General features: G+C 46.8%; 9 protein-coding genes across 9 annotated transcripts; 4 read left to right on the forward strand and 5 right to left on the reverse strand.

Moving 5' to 3' along the window:
• Positions 1–1,904: 1,904 nt before the first annotated feature.
• On the reverse strand, positions 1,905–3,122 carry GLAREA_07828 (Concanavalin A-like lectins/glucanase; the record flags this gene model as incomplete). Its single annotated transcript, XM_008082515.1, has 5 exons — positions 1,905–2,606; positions 2,666–2,747; positions 2,806–2,876; positions 2,935–2,958; positions 3,015–3,122. The coding sequence occupies 5 exons, from the start codon at positions 3,120–3,122 to the stop codon at positions 1,905–1,907; spliced, it is 987 nt and encodes a 328-aa protein (XP_008080706.1).
• Positions 3,123–3,615: 493 nt separating this feature from the next.
• On the forward strand, positions 3,616–3,996 carry GLAREA_07829 (Tim10-like protein; the record flags this gene model as incomplete). Its single annotated transcript, XM_008082516.1, has 2 exons — positions 3,616–3,726; positions 3,808–3,996. 2 exons carry the CDS (start codon positions 3,616–3,618, stop codon positions 3,994–3,996), a joined length of 300 nt encoding a protein of 99 aa, XP_008080707.1.
• Positions 3,997–4,580: 584 nt separating this feature from the next.
• GLAREA_07830 (uncharacterized protein) lies at positions 4,581–5,768 on the reverse strand (the record flags this gene model as incomplete). Its single annotated transcript, XM_008082517.1, has 1 exon — positions 4,581–5,768. One exon carries the CDS (start codon positions 5,766–5,768, stop codon positions 4,581–4,583), a length of 1,188 nt encoding a protein of 395 aa, XP_008080708.1.
• Positions 5,769–6,041: 273 nt separating this feature from the next.
• On the forward strand, positions 6,042–7,052 carry GLAREA_07831 (uncharacterized protein; the record flags this gene model as incomplete). The annotated part of the gene is made up of 1 exon (XM_008082518.1): positions 6,042–7,052. The coding sequence occupies one exon, from the start codon at positions 6,042–6,044 to the stop codon at positions 7,050–7,052; it is 1,011 nt and encodes a 336-aa protein (XP_008080709.1).
• Positions 7,053–8,543: 1,491 nt separating this feature from the next.
• On the forward strand, positions 8,544–10,146 carry GLAREA_07832 (Protein kinase-like (PK-like); the record flags this gene model as incomplete). Its single annotated transcript, XM_008082519.1, has 4 exons — positions 8,544–9,341; positions 9,393–9,646; positions 9,695–10,069; positions 10,119–10,146. 4 exons carry the CDS (start codon positions 8,544–8,546, stop codon positions 10,144–10,146), a joined length of 1,455 nt encoding a protein of 484 aa, XP_008080710.1.
• Positions 10,147–11,114: 968 nt separating this feature from the next.
• On the reverse strand, positions 11,115–12,849 carry GLAREA_07833 (uncharacterized protein; the record flags this gene model as incomplete). Its single annotated transcript, XM_008082520.1, has 4 exons — positions 11,115–11,771; positions 11,822–12,292; positions 12,347–12,623; positions 12,674–12,849. The coding sequence occupies 4 exons, from the start codon at positions 12,847–12,849 to the stop codon at positions 11,115–11,117; spliced, it is 1,581 nt and encodes a 526-aa protein (XP_008080711.1).
• A 1,074-nt stretch (positions 12,850–13,923) lies between these two features.
• GLAREA_07834 (uncharacterized protein) lies at positions 13,924–18,084 on the forward strand (the record flags this gene model as incomplete). The annotated part of the gene is made up of 9 exons (XM_008082521.1): positions 13,924–14,217; positions 14,334–14,399; positions 14,454–14,654; positions 14,745–15,473; positions 16,207–16,437; positions 16,486–16,529; positions 16,584–16,651; positions 16,707–17,768; positions 17,894–18,084. 9 exons carry the CDS (start codon positions 13,924–13,926, stop codon positions 18,082–18,084), a joined length of 2,886 nt encoding a protein of 961 aa, XP_008080712.1.
• Positions 18,085–18,269: 185 nt separating this feature from the next.
• GLAREA_07835 (FKBP-like protein) lies at positions 18,270–18,963 on the reverse strand (the record flags this gene model as incomplete). The annotated part of the gene is made up of 3 exons (XM_008082522.1): positions 18,270–18,279; positions 18,332–18,588; positions 18,655–18,963. The coding sequence occupies 3 exons, from the start codon at positions 18,961–18,963 to the stop codon at positions 18,270–18,272; spliced, it is 576 nt and encodes a 191-aa protein (XP_008080713.1).
• Positions 18,964–19,582: 619 nt separating this feature from the next.
• Positions 19,583–20,611, reverse strand: GLAREA_07836 (GroES-like protein; the record flags this gene model as incomplete). The annotated part of the gene is made up of 1 exon (XM_008082523.1): positions 19,583–20,611. One exon carries the CDS (start codon positions 20,609–20,611, stop codon positions 19,583–19,585), a length of 1,029 nt encoding a protein of 342 aa, XP_008080714.1.
• Between the last annotated feature and the right edge of the window lie 254 nt (positions 20,612–20,865).

A 20,865-nucleotide genomic window follows, 5' to 3' on the forward strand; every position in this document is an offset into this window, starting at 1 on the left:
ATGGATCCACACATTGGGTTTTGGAAAGAGCGAAATGCGAGGTTGGTGTGTTGGAGGAGGTTCAGCGTTGGATAGGTGCGTAGAGCTACTTGGTATATGGTTTGAGAGGAGAGGACATTGGATAGGTGGAATATATAGTTTGGTATTTGGTTTAAGGAGAGGACACCATTAGTCATTGTGTTAAGTGATAGCATACTGGATAACCTATCTATTTACCTTCGCCCATACCTATGCCTGCTTTTGATGATAGCTGAGGTTTTGGCAATTAATCATTGACGTTTCCTAAGTAGGTTTTATAGCCCCTTTTATAGACGTTGCTAAGCGAGGTCAGAGTGCCTATCAAGATATCAATGGATCTAGATCTTGGGAACTCCCTTTACACGAAGAACCGGGCGAGTACAACTGTACAACACAAGTGTTTTCTCATTTTTAGTAATGTGGAGGTTGCGATTTATGCTAAGATCAAAGCATGGGTTGACTGTAGTTATTAGACGATTGTTGTGCAAAACTTTGATATATCTTGAGGATCGTTACACTTGCTCCGTGTAGTGTTATTCCCTTTTGTATGAGCAAGGTTTTTTGATGACAGGGATTGGACCTTTGAATTATGAATGTAGGGAAGAGTCTACGGTGTCTGAATGAGCTAGTCGATTTACCTAAACTAGTCATATTCCGAGTTTAGTTGAGTTGTGTTTAGTTGAGTTGAGTTGAGTAGGTGTTATTACTCAACTCAACCTTACTTCAATCCATTCAGTACACTCGACTAAGTCTAAAAATACCTCATTGCTTTCCTTATTTCCGATTTACCCACTTCTTGCTGCCTAAAACAACATGAGAACTAGTGTACAGCTGTCTATACCATCTCGTAATTTAGTTTCAACGCTTGAAATATCAACAAGGAACACATCGTCTCTATGACAAACCATCGGAAATAAACCGAGTGTCTTTAGTTCCCTTCCAGGTCCTCAGCTGACATGTCCCTCTTTATCAAAAGACGTGTGAGCGGTCGTGAGATATTCGGTGTAATGGTATTACGGGAATGATTCACGTTCTTGCACGTCGGATTGGAAAGATGTCTTTAATTACTCACTTCACCGTTAGGCGAAGAGAATGGTATTGACAATGCGTCTAGTTTAAGGAACTACAGACCTCTCGTTCCTTCCAAAGAAACTGATTGCGCTCTTGGAACATCACTCACTCCTCTTGATCCCAGAAACGCAGTCTACATATCCACGACAATTCCACCTGTGAACCTGCCTTCAAGCAAAAAATGAAGGCTTCGAAGATCTAGCATATATCAGTACATTCCATCTCTTTTACCACTTACTATGTGTCCTACATCTCGAATGTTCAGGAGAGAGAAACGCAAAGTCGAAAGATCTATTCCTGGGGTAGATTCTGGAAGAGGAGATGTGGGGAGTCTACCGAAATGGGAGTGCATTGGCGAGGTTTTGGATTGGCATTTGGAAAGATTCTTGGGGGATTGTAATTGGGTTTGTTTTGAATCATAGGAGGGGAAGGTGGTAAGGATACGAAGTCAAAGAGGGCTATTGATTCCTAGTGGGGAGCAATTGTCGCATAGCCAAAGCTTTGCATCGCGACTTCCATGCAGGGTTTTCAGAAGAGTAAGCATGATAGCTCAGAAGTGCGAATCCTCCGCATCAAGCATGTGGACGTCGTTGATGACCTGTAAACACATGTCTGCAATGCCTGAACGACTGAAGATATGGTACTAAGTAAATTGATTCCCTTTCTTTTTGGTATACACGCTCCTAGAACCATCAATGCAGTATTTATCATCAACCATTCGTACCCACCCTTTCAATACACATTCCCACTTCTCTTTACACATCATATCCTCACCCCCCTAAACATCCTACTCCCAGCCCAAACCCAAAAAGCACCTAAAACCGATGACTCCTCCTCTGCTGCGTTCTCCAAGCAGTATAACCCACATATCCACCCCCACAAAGCCCAACGAACACAATAACCTTGAAGAAAAACCACGTCCAGCTTCCACCCGTGCTTTCCTTCTGCTTGTAATCGCTCTTGGTACTTCCCTTACTTCCCTTTTCCTTGGTCGTGATGGTGTTACTCTCGCGGCTCTTGGTATCGTAAAGGTTCTTGGTGTGGACACTGATGATATCGTGGTTATCGCTCAATTCTCCTGTCTCGGCGGAGAATCCAAGGTATGCGACGGAGGGGATGGTAGGTGGTTCTAGGGTCTCCCAGCATAGTTCCCATTGATCTTCAGCCTTGTATGATAGCATGAGCTTCAAGCTCTTGTCCTGGAAATATGTCAAGCGGAGCTTGGTTGGGATATTTGCGTTTCGAATTCCACGTGCCGAGCAGCCTAGAAGCTCATTGTCCTTTCCATCGTTGGCCTTGTCGTATGGTTTGTTTCCGTCACCAACCATAGCCATAACATATGGGAACACGGTTCCTGGTCGGTTGTTCTTGTAGGTATCGAAGAAGATTCCTAGTCCGTCGAATCGGTCAACTGAGCCAAAGACATCACCTTGGGTCGCTCGTTGTTTCGTGAGCCACATAGCGAAGCCGTCGCCGTGGAGGTTATTCGAGCCGTGGATTTTGAACTCGACTTCAATCTATCAAATCGTCAGACCACCCCTAGCCCTCGAGTTGCTTCATTCTATGGTTAACGTACCTCCCAATTCGTAGCAGTAAGCGGCACCCTTGAGAATATCCATCCTGATTGTGATGGACGATCCGAGGTAAGTCGAATGTATCTGAGAGTATCCTGTCAGTCTTCGCCATGCCAAAATCGCCTGCTAGTTGCGAACGTACTGGTCTGCGCGAACAATAGTATTTCCCCCAAAATCAAACCACCGACTTTGCATATCAGAATCTAGGTAAGGCTATACACCCAGTCAGTTCCCATTCCTCATCATTACTAAACAGCAGGTGTAAACGAACCGAATCGAGCGTATGCGTTCGCAGCTATTATCAAAAGTCAGCATCCTGTCGCGTGCTATTTGAACAATACAGTAACTAACTGGAATACTCCTAATCCCATCCGCATTCGTAGTCGTCTGATCATGAGGACCAGCAAACACCGCAGCAGCCAGCCCCAGCGCCGCAGAAATTCCCCTCAAGAAACCCATCTTGCCTTCAATCTTCAATATCTTCCCCCCTTCTCGTCCCAAATCGCAGCACCCTAGGATCTCGCGCAGTAACCCGAATGCGCAGTCGCAAGGATTACTTCCCTAGGAGAAATAAAAGTGAAAGCAAGGAGAGGGTAAAAATGCAAGAGAAAACGCAGCCGTCGTCCTGAGTTGGAAAGAAAGGGAAAGGCCGTGGACGAGTTCGTCGATAGCGAGGTTACTGGCTGGACTGGTAAAACAAAAGCTGGCCTTTGGCTGTGTGGTCCAATTAATCTGGGGATGGCCCAAGCTGGGTCCCTGTCATTGCGTGCAGGCTGCCAAGACTAGCATGGTCTTGAGCCTGAGGTTGGTTGAAAGTTTAAAGAGAGCTTCATATCGACTTCCTGTTGTCATTGCTCACCGATTGCATACGAGGAATCGCAGAGTTGATATTTTGAGGGAAGGGATATTTCAAAGAACGGAAGAAAGAGCAGAACGGGATAAGTCAGCGAAAATGGACGACTTGGGAAGCAGTATGCCACTCGGCGGCGGCGACCAGAAATCTATTGTCATGAATCGAGTACGACAAGAAGCTGCCATGACGAATGCGCGGCAATTGATCGAGGTTTGTGATCTCTCCCCCCTTATTTTCCTTCCATGTAGAGAAGTTTCGTTTTCTCGGACCTTCATACTGACATCCGCAAAGAAAGTCAACGAACACTGCTTCGACAAGTGTGTCCCCAAACCCGGAACCTCGTTATCGAGCGGCGAGACGACCTGCTTCACACAGTGTATGGAAAAGTACATGGCGGCGTGGAATACGGTTTCGAGACAGTATATTACGAGGATTCAGCAGGAGAGCGGGAAGGCGCCTGGGAATGGAGGGATGTTCTAGGTTGAGAGTGATGGATGCTAATCATTATGGGCGGAGGAATGGCATATCATGGTCTTGAGGGGGCGTGGGCGGAGGAGCCACTTGTACGAATTCTGTAAATCTGTACATTAGAGACTAAAATTGGTGTCTGTCATGGTTCTATGGGGTAGAAGCACTGTGTAATTGAGCACTTCTGATAGCTAGGAAGGTTTCTATGTGTTGCATATTCTACATAAAGTCTGACATCTACGTAAAGATCCTTTTAAACTTCGATCTTTCTAGGTTGTGCTCGTTATGCTTTTCGGATCGGCCCGTGTTGGAAGGCGATCTAGTATGATCCGGCACCTAAGGTAGTAGGCATTTCATGCTAAATGCTTCTAACTAGCTGTGCTCATCGTATCTCTTACGTAGACGGGAGACACGAGCATCTAGAGTCGGCTACAGAACATCCTTTGGGATAAAAGCAACGCATGTTGGCGTGGCTCCGTAATGGCATCTAGCGCTTCGTAGGCATGTCTTAGCGGCCGAAGGTGTCCCTCCAGAGAATGGACGACTCAGAATACGGATCGTGCGAGTTGAGGTTGGCAAAAGTGTGAGCTTCATGCTCAAGGGACATTGCCCCTTTTCTTCGCTTCTTCTGCCTCTTTCTTTCGAGCAAGATATCTTTCCTTGGCGCTCATGATGTCCCCCTCGGTCTTCCTAGTCTTTGACGCTCTTTCAATCTTCAACCTCTCCTCTTCATCTTCCTCTAGAGCTCTCTTGGTAGCTTGCTCCAGTTGTGCCTCCATCATCCGAGATTGTCTCTCTCTCATAGCTTGTTTGCCACCACCAGCTCCAACCATTCCCACACCTTCACGGCTTGACGTAGATTGATTAGTACGTGAATTATTAGTCTTTGCGGCACCCTTTGGCTTGGGAACAATATTGAGACCACCTTTAAGCAACTGTCTCTTGTCGACAACCTGCCCCTCATCGTTGACCGCGATTTTCCCGCCCATTTTCTCATTGATCTCCTTGGCAATTTCAGCCTCTGTCTTCTCTTTCTGCTCCTCTTCAACGACCGGTACTTGATTGACACTATTTTCGGCAGCTTTGACAATCTCTGCATGCTTCTGTTCTTCTTTTTGAAGCATATTCTTGTAGAAATTCGTCAACCCGGTCCCTTTGTTCTTCTTTTCCTCTTGCTCTTCCCTGATCTTTTCTTCGGCCTCCAATCTACGGTTCTCTTCTTGCTGCTTCTTATAAGCTGATGTGACAAACTTCTCCTTTTCGGCGAATTCATCCCCTTCAGCCTCTCTGTCCCTAGCTAGTTTTTTCTCCTCCGCAATAGTCGCATCGCGCTTCCGTACGGCAGCCGCAGCAAGAAGATTGCTCATATACTTCGGTTTACGCTCTTTATCTTCTTGGGTGACTTTTTTCTGCGGCTTCAGAGAATCGTAAACGGCGTCATAATCATAGATGTTTGCGTCTAATTCTTCGGCAGTATCCGCATGCTTCTTCGAGGAGAATGAGGTGGACAAGTCCCCATACATGCTTATGGGTGCTTTTTTCCCCGCGCCATTGAGCTTTGATTTTCCTGTCAAGGCGGCATTTCGTGAAGGTAGAGAAGTCTTCTTGTCGGAATCCAGTCCTCCAATTTCCCCAATCTCCTCCACGCCTACTTCTGTTGACGTGCCACCCTCTCCATCTGAATCCTCGTCGTCGAATATCGTTTTCCGTTTTGCTGGAGCAGGCTTGCCTCCGAGTTTCTTCTTCGTTAAATTAAGTCCATACGAGAGACCCGCTCCGGACATGTTGGCGACGAAAATCTCGAAATATGTTGAACACGTTTGTTAAGGAATTAAAGTTGATATTTGGTCTAGCCTAGCCTCGGGGTGAAGGCTGCAAGGACAGGGACCCACTATTTTCAACATGGCCCCATATCGCGTTGCGACTCACACAACATCCTTCTTTCAACGTGCATTCAACACCTCAAGCTTACGACATATCTACGCCTGCCAACTGAAAGATAAGCCCCAGATGCGGCCATACAAATCTTCGCAAGATTTAAGATACTCACGGCCGCGATGAGTTCGGAAGTTAGGGAAGGTGAGGCCGAGAAGCCTTTGCCGACTGATTATGACGAAGGTCGAAATGACTACGAAACATCAAATGCATCCAAATTCAAATTCAAAGCCAAGAAGCGGTCACGCCACAATGAAGATGGTAATGAGGGTGGAGATGAATCGATGCACAGGAGTCGGCGGGATGGTGAAAGGCATCATCGAAGTCAACATAGAAGCAAACGACATAGACGGCAGGCATCGCCGGTGAAAGATGACCCTGCGTTATACGACGACACATATCTTCCAAATTCATCCTCGAGTCAGTATGTCGATCCAGAAGTTGCATTCCGAGAGAGTCTCTTCGACGCCATGGCGGATGATGAGGGAGCCCAATTTTGGGAGGGCGTCTACGGTCAACCAATTCACCAATATCCAGATGTAAAAGAGGGGCCTACTGGCGAATTAGAGCGCATGACAGACGATGAATATGCAGCGCATGTGCGGGCAAAGATGTATGAGAAAACACATCAGCATCTGATTGAGGAGAAAGCCCGGCGGGAAGCTGCGAAGAAGGAGAGGGCTCGGTTGGAAAGAGAAGGCCGAAAGGAGGAAGAAGAGGCTAAGAGATTCCGACAAAAGGTTGAAGATAGTTTGAGAAGAGGTGAGGAAAGGAAGAATAGAAAGGTCTGGGCTGAAAAATGGGATGCCTATATCAGCAAGTGGAATGAATTAAGCAAAGCCGGGGGTGCCACAGTGGCTGTCGCATCTATACCATGGCCGGTGGAAAGCGGAAAGAAGAGAGACATCAATTTTAAGGAGATTGAACGATTCTTTCTCTATGCGCCAACATCTGGACAACCTACTGAAGCAGAGCTGGGCAGAATCTTGAAGCTGGAACGAATCCGTTGGCATCCAGACAAGATACAGCAAAAGCTGGGAGGGCAAGACGTCGACGAAGATGTGATGCAAGCAGTTACCATGGTGTTCCAGTTGATTGATCGCATGTGGTCGGAGATTAGGGTAAAGAAGTGATACATAAATCAAAGCCAATGCCTCTAAACACTACCTGGGCTCTTCTCACAGTCGACTCATCTGTATCACTATCTGATTCTATGTAATTGGGTACCCCAAATCTCACAAAAGCAAGGACGACGATAGGCGAGAGGTGAAGGAGATGGCAATCACTTCTTTGCTTTTTCCTATCCGACCGGAAGATCTCGAAGTTGTCAATGCTTGAGATAGTGAGCTTTGATGCCCTGATAAGAAGCATTATTGCGTCAGTTTATCTTTACAGATGGGTACCCCGCTTTCGAACAATGGCAACAAGTGAAAGAGGAAAGCCGTGCCGTTGGGCTGTAATTATGCAGCATTACATCTCATTCATGAATACAAGTTTAGACGATACTACAAGCTGAATGTAATCAATGGTAAAAAAGATTTTGCTTTATTTTATTACTTATTCATAATTGTAGACTTGATATTAACCAGATTGGCTGCTTAGGCGGAAATGAATAATCAGAAACATACAATAATTGCCCAAGTTACACAGATATAAATTTAAACGTAGGCCTTGTGAATAGGACCCATCATTAGCGGCCTCTTCATGTATATAAATTGAGCTGCTCTCTCTCGTTCGCATAGGTAGAAAAACTCTCGCAGTCGACATCCAATTGCTTCCTTCCTCTTAGAAAAGGCTTTCACCGAGCGAGTAAGCATCGGCCTCATACTCCGTCATTTGTCGATCCGCACCCTCGACGCTGTGACTGTCTCACAATCACTCACCTCGCCTCAAATCAAAGCTGTTCTTCTTTTTACTCACTCTATTACCAGAAACTTGACACACGAATCCCCAGATATCACGGCAAGTCATTGTGAGAGTCCACGTAGGCACTAGCCCTAGCAGCCCCTCAACGCAGGGGGTTGTTTGACGGTTTGACCCCTCCAAGCTAAACCTCCAGCAGACGGGACTGGCCAAGTCGTAGAAACCAACCTCCCGCATCCTTCGACCATTCGATCAGCTCCTCCCTCTGCTCACCCACTCCCTCCCTCTCCTCTTGTCGACCCCTCGCCCTCCATCCCCTTCCCTGTCGCCCATTGTCCGTTCTCAACACTTCAATTGGCAGCTTCTCGTCCTAATCTGTCGGCTTCATGAGAATTCAGTGTGTTACGTCCTATTTAGACAGCCTCATCTGAAGATCAGCTTTACACGACAGACATTCCGCTCATTGCGACACGGAAACCCACCGGCGCGCGACTGCAGCAACCCGCATTCCTTCTTTACATTTGACGGTTTACTTGTCCGCAGCAATACTGAGAGATTCCTCCCGAAAGACATTCCAGAGTTCTTCTTCTAACCTTTCACTGGTTCTTGGCCTCCTCGCCGCTCGCATCGAGACCGTACTGGTCTATCGCGCAACCTACTGTCAACATAGCAATCCGCGAACGAAAGCCAATCTTGCGACTAGGCGATTCCCGCCTCAGCTAAAAATCCGGCCCATTCTCAAGCAAGCTCCATAGGCTCATATGCCGACTTTAGGATTTCTAAAGAAGAAAAGGACGAGGGAGGCGGCCGGTCCGAACGACCCCACCTCTCCAACGACAGCTTCAAGCCAGCCTGGGAGCCCGATAACGCCAACCGCAACAAAAGGTTTCGATAACTCCATTGCCTCTATTTCTACACAGTCCACCGCGCTCTCGCAGGCAACAACTCAGGTTTCATCTTCCCAGAGAGAAGAGACCGTCAACGAACCACAACAAATGACACAAAGAGCAGCCCCTCAGCAACAAGAACTTCCCCAAGTCCAGCAATCATCTCCTGCCACCGGGCAAAATCTACCAACAATTGATAACCTAATCAACCCCCCACAGCATGACGGCGCTGGTCAATCTGCTCCAGTAAAAATGGCATCAACCACACCCTCTGCTACCTCGAGTAGCTCCATACAAGTTGCGGCTTCATCTCCAGTCAAAACGACCCCCGTCGTAAGCGTAGAACCCACCCAGATCAGACAAACCAAGGGCAAATATTCTTTAGGAGACTTTCAGATATTACGCACGCTCGGGACAGGGAGCTTCGGAAGGGTACATTTGGTCCAGTCAAGACACAATTCGCGCTTTTATGCTGTTAAAGTGTTGAAGAAGCAACAAGTAATCAAGATGAAGCAGGTGGAGCATACTAACGATGAAAGAAAAATGCTGCAGGAAGTCAAGCATGCGTTTTTGATTACACTATGGGGTACATTTCAAGATTCGAAGAATCTGTACATGGTCATGGACTTTGTTGAGGGTGGAGAATTATTCTCATTGTTGAGAAAATCACAGGTGAATCAGCTATATCGCTATCAATGCTGAGTTTTGACTAATTCGCCAAAGCGCTTCCCAAATCCAGTTGCCAAATTTTATGCTGCAGAGGTCACCCTTGCGATTGAGTATCTGCATTCAAAACAGATCATCTACCGAGATTTGAAGCCTGAAAACTTACTTTTGGATCGTCATGGACACGTTAAGATTACCGATTTCGGGTTCGCCAAAAGAGTTCCAGATATCACTTGGACTTTGTGCGGTACACCAGATTATCTAGCCCCAGAAGTCGTAGCCAGCAAGGGCTATAACAAATCAGTTGATTGGTAAGAAAAATTCCGCAATGTATCAATCATCAACTTATATTTTTCTAGGTGGTCACTGGGTATATTGATTTTTGAAATGCTGTGCGGTTTCACACCATTCTGGGATGGTGGGTCACCGATGAAAATCTATGAGAACATCCTCAAAGGGCGAGTCAAGTATCCTCCCTACATTCACCCAGATGCACAGGATCTTCTTCAACGCCTTATTACCGCGGATTTGACAAAGAGATTGGGAAACTTACATGGCGGTTCTGAGGATGTAAAGAACCACGCATGGTTTGCTGAGGTCACTTGGGAAAGATTAGCCAAGAAGGATATTGATGCGCCATATGTACCCCCTGTAAAAGCTGGTGTTGGAGATGCTAGTCAATTTGACAAATATCCCGAGGAAACCGAGCAATATGGGGCTACGGGCCCTGACGAGTAAGTTTCAATCCTCGGATAACTCCTATCTATGCTAACAAATCTCCAGGCACGGACACCTCTTCAAAGACTTTTAGGTCACTGAATGAATTATATGAGATACCCATTGATATGCTTAATCTCGAGTACTGCATGCCTTCCTCGATATGCCATGCTATGCTCTTTTCAAATCGTTTATCGCACGCGTATTAATATCATTACCTGTACTTATTGCAGTAGATATCTCTTTCTGAACCAAGGGTTTGGTTGGGGGGAAAAAGGGAAATCATTAACTTGATTTGTGGGAAACGGGAACGGCTCGGCCTGACTAGTTTAGGGGGCGAATTGGGATGGGATGGGATGGCCAGAGGATTGATTGCTACAGCAGCCTAGGCGCAGTGTCTCGCGAGTCGGGGACATTCGGTTGGGCGACTTGGGAGTGAAAGGGTGCATGCATGCCTGCCTAATGTATTATTGGCGCGGAGAAAATATTAATTTCTGTGTTTTGATGGCTTTCGTCTTTTTTTTTGCGTTTGAACTTTGAAATTGGGATGTGAGTGAGTGTTGTGAAGTGAGATGATGATTAGGATTGATGAGGGGTGGGGTTTAGGGTGAGGGATTGTGTGTTCAGTTAGGAAAGTGAGGGTATGGAAAGTGAAATCGGGAGGTGAGGTTGTGGGAGGTGAGAGTGTGGGTGTGGGTGGGAAATGAGAAAGTGGAATTACAAAGGGTTCAGAGTGTGGAGAGTGAGGTTATGTTTTGATATAATTTACAAGACGTTTTTATCCTCGGGTATTCTTGCTCTCACAACGAAGTTCTGACAGCGGAGTCGGTTTGGCTTGTACACGGCACGTTCTAGTCGTGAAATAGTTTGTAACTTGCAAATGAGTGATGGAACTCTTGGTTGGTCGAAGAAGCTGAATGGTTGTTTCTACAATTGAAGAGGTGATGGATAGATAGCGTATCTAGCACCCATCGCTGTATTCGTGGAAAAGAGTCCCTTCATTTTCAATGTCCGATTTTATTGCTCTCGAATCCACAGTTCCATAACAACCACAATCCCACCTCACCTCGTCCACCTCTTCACAAACCGTTCCCCATCCACACTCCTCCCCCGCAAAACCTCTAAATCCAACCCCTCCATTTCCTTCTTCAACCCCTCAACCTCCCCCTCAAACATCCCAACCGAAGCCTCCACATCCGGATCCACCAACCTCACGCCCCCATACGCACTTTCGGCTAGTAACGCATCAGTCAACACCCTCAACGCCACCTGCGACTCCGCTACATGAGCAGCTATCGAGCCCTCCGTCGTCGTCTGCAAACTCGTAGCGTGGATCCCCAATTTCGTACTACGTTCACGGCGGATACGTCCTAAACTGTCTGCGACTTGCGCTGCTGTAGCAGAGGTTGGCGGGAGTGTGATACCTAGGTTCCGCGCGATCTGGGTTTCGGGATCGAGGTCTATTCCTGAGGAGCGTCGGCGGTGGAGATGTAGGTTTGGGGGGTGGGTTAGGGAGGAGGTTCGGCGGCGGGGGAGGGCGGGTTTGGATGGGCTGGAATTAAGATTGGATTTAGGAAGGGGCGGGGGGAGGGACTGGGTGAGTTCAGATTTTGTGGTTGAGAGGATGGTTGTTAGGGCATGGTTGTGGGCACGGGTTTCGGAGGTGCGGGTTTGGTAGGCTGAGAGACGGGCGTTGAGGTAGGTCAGGCAGGAGTGTATCTGTTTAATTATTAGTGAAGAGGCAGGAGATGGGTGAGGTGGGGACTAACGTATTCAACCGCTTTGACGGCTCGTTCTTGAGATTTCCCGCTGCTTGCTGCCATTGTCCTAAGCGCGGGCTGCAGAAACTGTTGTTCTGCGGACATTTGAGCGACGGGGAGGATTTCTGAGTACAGTGATTCGAGCTCGTCTTGAAGGTCTTGATTTTCTTGGTTATTGTCGTCTGCAGTTATGTTTGAAGATTGTAGAGCTTCCAGGTATATCCGATCAAGTCTCGTGCGGATACCCTCAACAGTGTGCTTGATCAACCGTGCAGAGAGTTCTTTAATACGTGACATGGTTTCGATGTCTTCTGTATTGATAGGATCAAGATCTGCGGCGAGTTTCTGTAGACTTGCGAGGAGCTTGTCATCGGCTGTTAGGATTGTCTCGACCGTTTGTTTTGCGGTTGTTTCTGAGACTTTCATATGTTGCTCGAGATCTGAAATCTGGTATCTAAGGTTTTGAGACAGTTCCTCAATCTGAATAAAGTTAGTTAGTTTGAATGTCTACTTCTTTCATAGATTGTGACTTACAGCTTTCGAAACCTGTGCGCTTTCTTCACTCCATTTCCTATGCTGCGCAGCGGTTGAGCTTGCACGTGCTTCCCGCGCACGCTGCTCATTCTTCACCAGACTTCTCATAGCATTTTGCTGAAGTCTTATAGATTCAGTCTGCTTCTCAATAGCCGCTGTCGATCGTTTCAATTCTTCTATAGCATCTTCAATTTCCGATTCATTCAGTGCTTGAACACCGGAAAGATCCTGTGAAGAAAGCCGTTCCACATCTCCAGATTTTGTCAACGCCGCGTATCTGGTATATGTTAGAGTAGATTATCTTATGATAGGGTAGAAAAGACGTACAAATCAGCTTCTTCCTTTGTCAACAAGGTTTCCGGGGTGAGATACTCTTGCATCCATTCTTGAATAGCCTTCCGACTTTCAGGGGCTTTGAAGGCACTTCGGAGCTCATCTCGATCAAATGGGATATCGCGGTCAAGAAGTATCTTTACAAGTTCCTCAAGCGATTTATCTGACATGGTTGAATTTGTAGAGAGAATTCATTTATAGGTGCTTCTTTCAAGAGAATAGCGTGTGGTTGAGACAGGCTCTACGGGGACCAAGAAACGACCGTGTTGCGGCGCTCGGACCACACTACACATAACGAGTAACATCCATCTAGCAGCTGGGCAATCAAGAACTCCCTCTAACGTCCATCTGTTACATATAATGCCCAGGGAATAGCGAAAAAGCAGAGTAGGCCTTCGCCACAAATGGGTTAAAAGAACCAACGAAGTCTGCAGCTTGAGAGCACGTCAAGGCCAACTAATGTTTGTCAACAAACACGTGGCACAGTCATTGCACAATTTCTTCGTCGTCGCTTTAGCTGTTAGGTAGCCATCGGCTTTCTCATTCATGTCAGATCTAATATGCTCGAAATTGTCTCTTATTAGCTTTAGCTCAATCAGACGGCTCATTACGACGTGTTGAGTGGTGATGCGAAGCAAATGATGATGCAAATCGTCAGACTTGATAAACACTCCCTCAACACTCCCTCTTTCTTAAGCAGGCAGGGAAGAAAGTCTTGCTAAATAATTGTCACCATGTCTTCTCCGCACATAACTCTGAGCAATCAGCTCTGTATATTCTGTCAGCAAAGACCTCAGACGGGAGAAAATGTCGCTATAGGTATCTCTGCCCAATTCTAATCTCCACTATCTTGCGCTTTCACTTATCCAGAATCAGTGCTATCTTATTTAGCTTCTAAAGGCTACACACCCACATTTACAATGCCAGCCATCGGGCAGGAGCATATCAAACGTCAACATGTGTATATCGATATAGAGACGCATATTTGGATGCTTTGCCTGATGCCAGGTTGTAGTAGATGTGCTTCTTCTCCAAGATCGATTTTATATCATTCTGAGTGTTACAAAGCCTTCAAGGTGCTTTGGAAGAGAAGCGGCATCGAACTGTTACCTTCAAGCCTGACGGCCATACACAATCTAGGTTCTTCACTAACTCCATGGTCCGCACCTACTCGAAAGCAACGAATCTATTCGAACACTCCTGAAGCGTGTTTGTGGTGGAGCAGGCGTTTGAACGAGATAGCGATGTTATCTACAAGACCAACAGATTTGAGTGAGACTATCGCTTTGTTATCCGCACTGCCACTAGAGCTGTTAGGTCTCATCCTAGTGGCAGGAGGCAAAGAACTATACCGTTCGGCTTTGTTTCGACACGTACTGGTGGCCCAAGTTGCTAGTTTAGTTTCCGTGCAAAAACAAAATCTACGAGACAAAGGTGCTCGTCCATGTAAGTCCGGCGTGGAATTTCTTGATAACCAATACGCGACTGTTGAACCCGAGGCGGATGTGGTTGAACAACTCGGTGTGGATCATCTCGGGGTACGAAGTAACTCTGATGATTGTCCCTGTTACATACAGAAGAAAGATATAAGGCTGTGTTACAAGGCTGGTCCCCTAAGATTCCTCCATAACTTCATATTCCTGACCTCTCACAGCACCCCTTTCTTCGACCTTCCTTAGACCAACAACTCGAGCTATGGGATGTTGTGAAACGACCCGAAGTGGGAAGCTACCGGTTCCATAACGCAGACAGGAACACGTCTAACCATCGACAGATACGGTGTATCAATTTATCTGGCTTTGTCGGTTTGACCTTTGTCTGCGGTGGTTCAACGGTACATGGCATACATGCGCATCAAACTCATCGCTCATCCGCCATCGATACATATTCAACTTTGACTCCGCGTGCCCAGAAATTCGGCCTTTTACAGTACTTCCCTCTGAACAAGGGACAAGAAACCATCAATGAAGTATGGGTTCGTGAGAGCTCACCCTTTTTTCAGATCAGGTTATAATGGTAATGACCAAAACTTATAATTGCCCTTCATGTAACTAATGGAGCATAGATATGCACTTCTAAGCGTACGCAGATCTTTTGGCCTTACTCACATAATCCAAAGTGTAATTATATCCCAATAGCCTGGGGTGTAGCCACCTCCCTGCTATATCATGTCCCGGCTTATGGAGGCTCTATTTCGGTCTTCGGAGCGGCCTCGTCGCCTTCAAAATCATATCCAATACCTCAATTGCCTAGGATCCCCAACATCGCAGAAGAACCATCGATGCATTGCTCTCAGGCGTCACTGAATGATGTCGAGCTTGTTGAGGTTTATACACACCCCTTAGAAGATTTCATGTGCAGTGGGATCTTGGTACAGTATTATCACGGACGGCAAGAAGCTCTTGGTCAACGACGTGTCGGTCTTCCCGGTGTCAAAACTACAACTATCACTAGGCCATCTCAAATTCATTGCCAACCCTTTCGAACAGATGACGGTCATCGGCGGCTGAGTATTATATTTTCTACTTCCGATGGGCCTGGACTTGTCGATGCCGAGAAAGGTTGGCAAAGTCGACCTATGTTGGGAACAGCAACGTGGTCTTTCAATTGGAAAAACGATATACTGCAGCTTTCCGATGCTGAATGGTGGAAAGGAAAAATTCTCCTCACCAGGAAAGGCTGTTTCGGGACATGTCTACTTTCCAACATTGGCACTCAAGCACAGCTTAAAAGTCAGAACAGTCAGATGGTTGTTCAATCGTATCATACTACTTATAGTATTTTTAATACGCTGGTGAGTGAAAATCAACGGTAGGAACGGAAAGATACCCTAGGCAGGATATGATCGTATGAAATTTCAAGCGAAGCTGCTACGCATGGGTCGACCCTCAACTCAACACGACTTGGTGCAGAGCATGGAACGACCTGGAGGGAAGTGTTGAGAGGAACCGACGGACTGCGGGTTCAGTCGGCTATTTTAAGGTGATACAGCATCCACAGAATGTCCCTCTCAGCACTGGAGTATTCAAAAATGTGTCTCGGGTGTGAAAATCGTTTGGTTTGCCCCATTGTTAGTTGTAAGTTTGAGGGTTATGGTAAAAATGTGGAATTGCTCCTTAGGATGGGTGAACCAAGCTGCTCGCCTAAGTGATTTTTTTTAAAAAAGAGATGACATCTTAACATGCCTCTGAGAAGATACAAGAGCCTTTTAAAGATAACTTAGATAAGTAATGTAATGAACTAAAAGAAATTCTTGAAGAACGTTAAATTCGAACGAAGCCTTGAGTCCTCCGGTTCTCGGCCCGACAATTCTGCCCCTCTCTAAATAGCCGAAGGGGGTATTTTCTTATCGCGAGTTGACTCGAGTTACTTTTCTTCACTGTTTTCTTGTGACAATCATATTAGCCAAGAATATGCCAGATCACCAGGAGTTTAACTCCTATATCTTGGACGGAATCGAAGCATTAAAACTAGTAAACCCCCTTCCAGAAACCCCACCAATTGCACAGTCACTGATTTATCATTAGGTTGGCAGACTATCATGGCAACGAAATCTCACAAGTTGGGTTTACGTTCCAATTGGCATTTTGATTAGTCTCGTGGCGTGTTTTGGTGTCAACTCACTTATCGGATTGAGTTCTGTATCATTTCCGGCTTCGGTGGCTCTTCTGGTGGTGCTTTTCTTTGCGCTCATTCTTTGTGATGTTGTGCTTGGGGAGAGGAAGACTAAGGCGCTGGTCAGCGTTATTGATATACCGGTATGTTTAAGTTGTTGCGATGTAGGGTTTGATTCTGATTTAAGGTAGGCTGGTTGGGCGCTGAGATATATCAATATCTTCTTTACGCCTTCGTAAGTCACAGTGTTGATTTTATGATAATGAGAAAGTCGCTAAGCAGGATTTAGTTTCGTATTATTACCATTGAGTCCACCTATAAGTGGTGTTGAAGTCGGTAAAATCATAGCAGTGTTCCGTTAGTATACTGGAAATCCTCTCCATCTAAGCACGCTCACTAATAAATCCTTCAGTCATCGGTTTCGTCGTCGTGCTATCTATAACAGCCTGGCTAGCACGCGGTATACAGCTCCTGCTAGGAACATCAAAACGAGCAGTAACAGAGCGGGCAGAGGAAATGGGCTACGAAGATGACTCCATTCCTCTAGCAGAATCACCTCAAAGCCGTCTAGCCTCACAAGCCACCCTTTCAAACAATCCATCCACATCAAACTTAACGCAAGACTCACCCACCCCACCCACTCTCGCCGAAGATCTCACGAGCGACCTCTCCGAACCCCAAAGAACCCAAGATCCATCCTTCATCCGCGCCACAGGCGGTCCCCCAGAATCCACCACCACGATCTCTCACCCCCTGCCACCACAAACACCTCTCCCCCTAACCCGTCCCCAAAACTGGGCATCCTTCATAACCCTCAACCTCGACCGCCTAACCTACACCCTCCTCTTCCTCTTCATCGGTCTCCCAATTTACTACACAACTTCGTACGCCATGCCCGCCCACCTGACCCTCAACGTGCTCGCCTACTTCGCTGCCCTATCCCTCCCCCCGAAATGGCGACAATTCCTACATCCCGTGCTCGTATCCTCGCTCATCACCGTGCTAGGGATCTGGATCCTGGGACTCACTCGAGGCGAGTCCCTAGATGAGACTCTCCATGCCTATAAAACGGGGACGAATTACCTTTCTCTCTGGCATGGGGAGAAGGACCTGCTGAGGCCGGGGGCGGGTGATGTTTTTGGTAGTTTGCTAGATGCGTCGATTGTGGCGTTGGCGCTGCCGATGTTTTCATACCGACAGGAATTGCGACGGCATTTTTTTGCTATTGTGATACCGAATGTGGCGATTTCTATTGGGTCGTTGTTTGGGTATCCTGTAGTGTGTTATGCTATTGGGATTTCGTCAAAGAGAAGTTTAGCTTTTGCGAGTCGGAGTTTGACTTTGGCTTTGGCGACACCCGCGACACAGAATCTAGGAGGGGATGTGAATACTAATGCTGCACTTGCGATTATGAGTGGGATTATTGGGGTGTTAATTGGTCAACGAATTCTAGCTTGGTTAAGGATTCCTGAAGGTGAGTCTTCTCTTGGTAAAATCGGAAAAGTCGTTGGTTGCGTTATTATGGATTGAAAATTCTCACTGCATGCTTGACGTTGCAAATTTGGTTACTTAGTGGGTCATAGCTGACGAGAACTCTAGACGACTATGTCACTCGAGGTGTTACACTAGGCGGTAATTCTTCTGCAATAGCGACAGCTCTCCTATTAGTTACCGATCCAAGAGCTGCAGCATTGTCAAGTCTCAGCATGAGTCTATTTGGAATTATCACCCTGGCATTGACCTCAATACCACCAATAGTTAATGCAATCGACTCTTTGGTAGATTTATGACCAGCTAGGATGTAGTGAAGGACTGCTTTACAGAAACCATCCCATCGATTGCTTGATCAGCTCTTGTTCCTTTTTGGACAGAGATGCCTATGTAGGCTAAGAGATGTATGTCCAGTACTATCTTGAACTTTATTACAAAGAAAATTTTCCATTTCTGATTTTCCGACTAAGATCTTCCGGCAGCCCTATTCGAGTCTTTACGGGCAGAGTTAATGATGAGTTTGATCCACAACACAAGGAGACTTACCTTTCAATCAAGTGCAACCCAGATGCGGTTTCGACTACGCCACTAACTTGTCCCGGTTTTAAATCGAAAGAAGCGTCTTCGAATTCCTTTTGCATATCACCTTTTCCAAAGAATCCTAGATCGCCCATCTTTCTGGCACTACTGCAATCTGATTCACTAACAGCCAAGTTCCCCAGTGTCACTTGGCCACTTCGAATACGACTTTCGTGTTCAAGAATAATTGACATAGCCTCTTCTTTTGTCCGTTTTATTTCCGCCTGTATCTCCGTCAGCCCGAATCACCATGGACCTCACCAATGGCCATGATAACCTGTCGGACTTACCTCACGCCAGCTGCTAGGACGACGGCTATCCCTATGCTTCACCAACAGATGTGCGGCGCGTATCTTTCCATTATTCGCAGAACTTCCATTTGGTCCTCCGGCATCGGGTCTGATCTCTGGCGCACTGTGGTGTTCTGCCATGTATGTCTTGAGCTTGTCGGTATCTGTTCCTGGTGGAGGTTCCCATCTTGACAACTGTTGGCTCTGATTGAAATAATATGGCAAGTTTTTGGAGTTCGAGTGGCGGACTTCCCAACCAGATGGTAATCCTGCGTCAGCCTTGCTAGAGTTAGCAAACTTGTCTTTCATGTTGGTGTGTATAGTTGCGACAAGCAAGGTTCTTTCTGGATTACATCTGGTGGAATGAATTAGCATGCTGACTTACCATGCCTGTGGAACGTGTAGAGTTTTGTATTTGGTAGTCTAAAAAGTGATGTATTGGAGAAGAGTGTTGGCACGATGGTTGTACGAAGAGGCTTTGTGGTTCTTGAGATCATGCCCAGGTGCTGCAAGGGGAGCTTTGGTCACCAGGTCAGAACAACCAAGGTTGGCGGGGTTTCCAACGTGCCAGAAATAGCGTCAAGCGCTAGGTCGCGATTGGTAAGGCGGACAAGCATGGGTGGTACCTCAGAGTGACCTCGGCCGGCACGACCCTTATGAACAAATATTTCTTGAGCATCAGACGAGTTCTCATAATATTGCACGTTTTCACTAGTAATTTTAAGTTCTGTTTTGACGATTGTCCATTGAATCATGATGTTATTCTGGCCTGTAAGTGGTACATAGCTATGAGTGAGGGATGAGATCAAATTATCTTGAAGTAACTTCGAGTCCTTTCCTTGCGCCTTCAGTCGATGCTAACAATGTCTATCCAGATACAAGGGAACTATCAGTCATGTTCTAGCAAAACTATGCACTACCATAACTTCTACTCAAGAGTAACAACCAGTTTTTCAGCGGAGACCCCCTTCGTAAGCTCGTTCAGTCCTTTCTGAATATCCTCCAGCCCCTTTCCGACTACTCGAGATGGCGGCGATGGAACAAAAGAGCCATCCTTGAGCGCGGCCGGAATGAAGTCTACGTAAATTGCAGGGCCAACTTCATTGTCCTTGAGATCACTGCCAAAAATGAACTTGCTGGCCACACCCTCCGGGAGTTGGGGCGGAAGCGGGCTGGCGCTGGCCACGAACTGTTTGCCTCCAATTTTCGACACGATTTCTGCGCAAATGCTGGTCGCCCCCTGGCCAATTGACAACGCGCCTGCGCTCTTCTTGCCATCAAAAGCTTTGACAATGTCGGAAACGACCGTATCGCTGTGGTAGTCAAAGACTAGGTTAACGCCTAGTTTTTGGACATAGTCCCAGTTCTTTGGCGATGCGGTTGAGATAACATCGTAGCCTGATGCGATTGCCATCTGAATGGCGTTTGTACCAACGCTTGAGGCTCCTCCCCAAATCAGAATGGTTTCACCTGTATCCTGGCGTCTGGGTGCGGTCGGGTGTTGCAGAGCGAGATATTCTTTCTGGTACATGCCACAGGCTGCCGTGGAAATAGCGAGTGGGATGACAGCGGCGTCCTCAAATGATACTGAACTCGGGATGGAGGAAGCCATGTGCGCAGGCAGCACAGTGTATGCCTGGAAAGCAGCATCGGCCGGCCGACCGGTCTTGAGGCCAACTGCCATGCCTAGCACTCTATCCCCGACTTTGAAATTCTTGACGCTAGTTCCAACCTCCTGAACTTCGCCGGCCACATCGGATCCCAGTATGCAGGGATATTTGTCCCATGGGAAGAGTGCATTGCCCATGAACTGTCTGGCAAAATCGACTATGTTCAGGGCGACGGCGTGGTTTTTGACTACAATCTCATTGTCGCTAGGTGATGTGTAGTCTGCCTGCTTTACCTCGAGGAAGCTCGCTTTCTCAGTCACCAACCACGCGGCGGTATTAGTCGGCATATTTGTCTGTGATGATGGTCGGACAGAGGCGCGAGGCAGGATGGATTTATGTTCGATTTAATCCTGACAAGATTTCTGGCCGGTCTAGGTGGAAAAGCCTGTTTATATACAAGGACACTGTTACTGCTCGTAAGAATAAGCAATGAAAATCCCCACTAACTCTAATAGTACCCAGTCTGCTAGGTAATTTGGGTAAGTTTCATGTGAAATCTCAAGCGAGTGCGAAAGCAGTGTATCTTGATACGAGGAGAGGC

This window comes from Glarea lozoyensis, assembly GCF_000409485.1.
Source record: "Glarea lozoyensis ATCC 20868 chromosome Unknown GLAREA16, whole genome shotgun sequence".
Taxonomy (NCBI): Eukaryota; Fungi; Ascomycota; class Leotiomycetes; order Helotiales; family Helotiaceae; genus Glarea; species Glarea lozoyensis.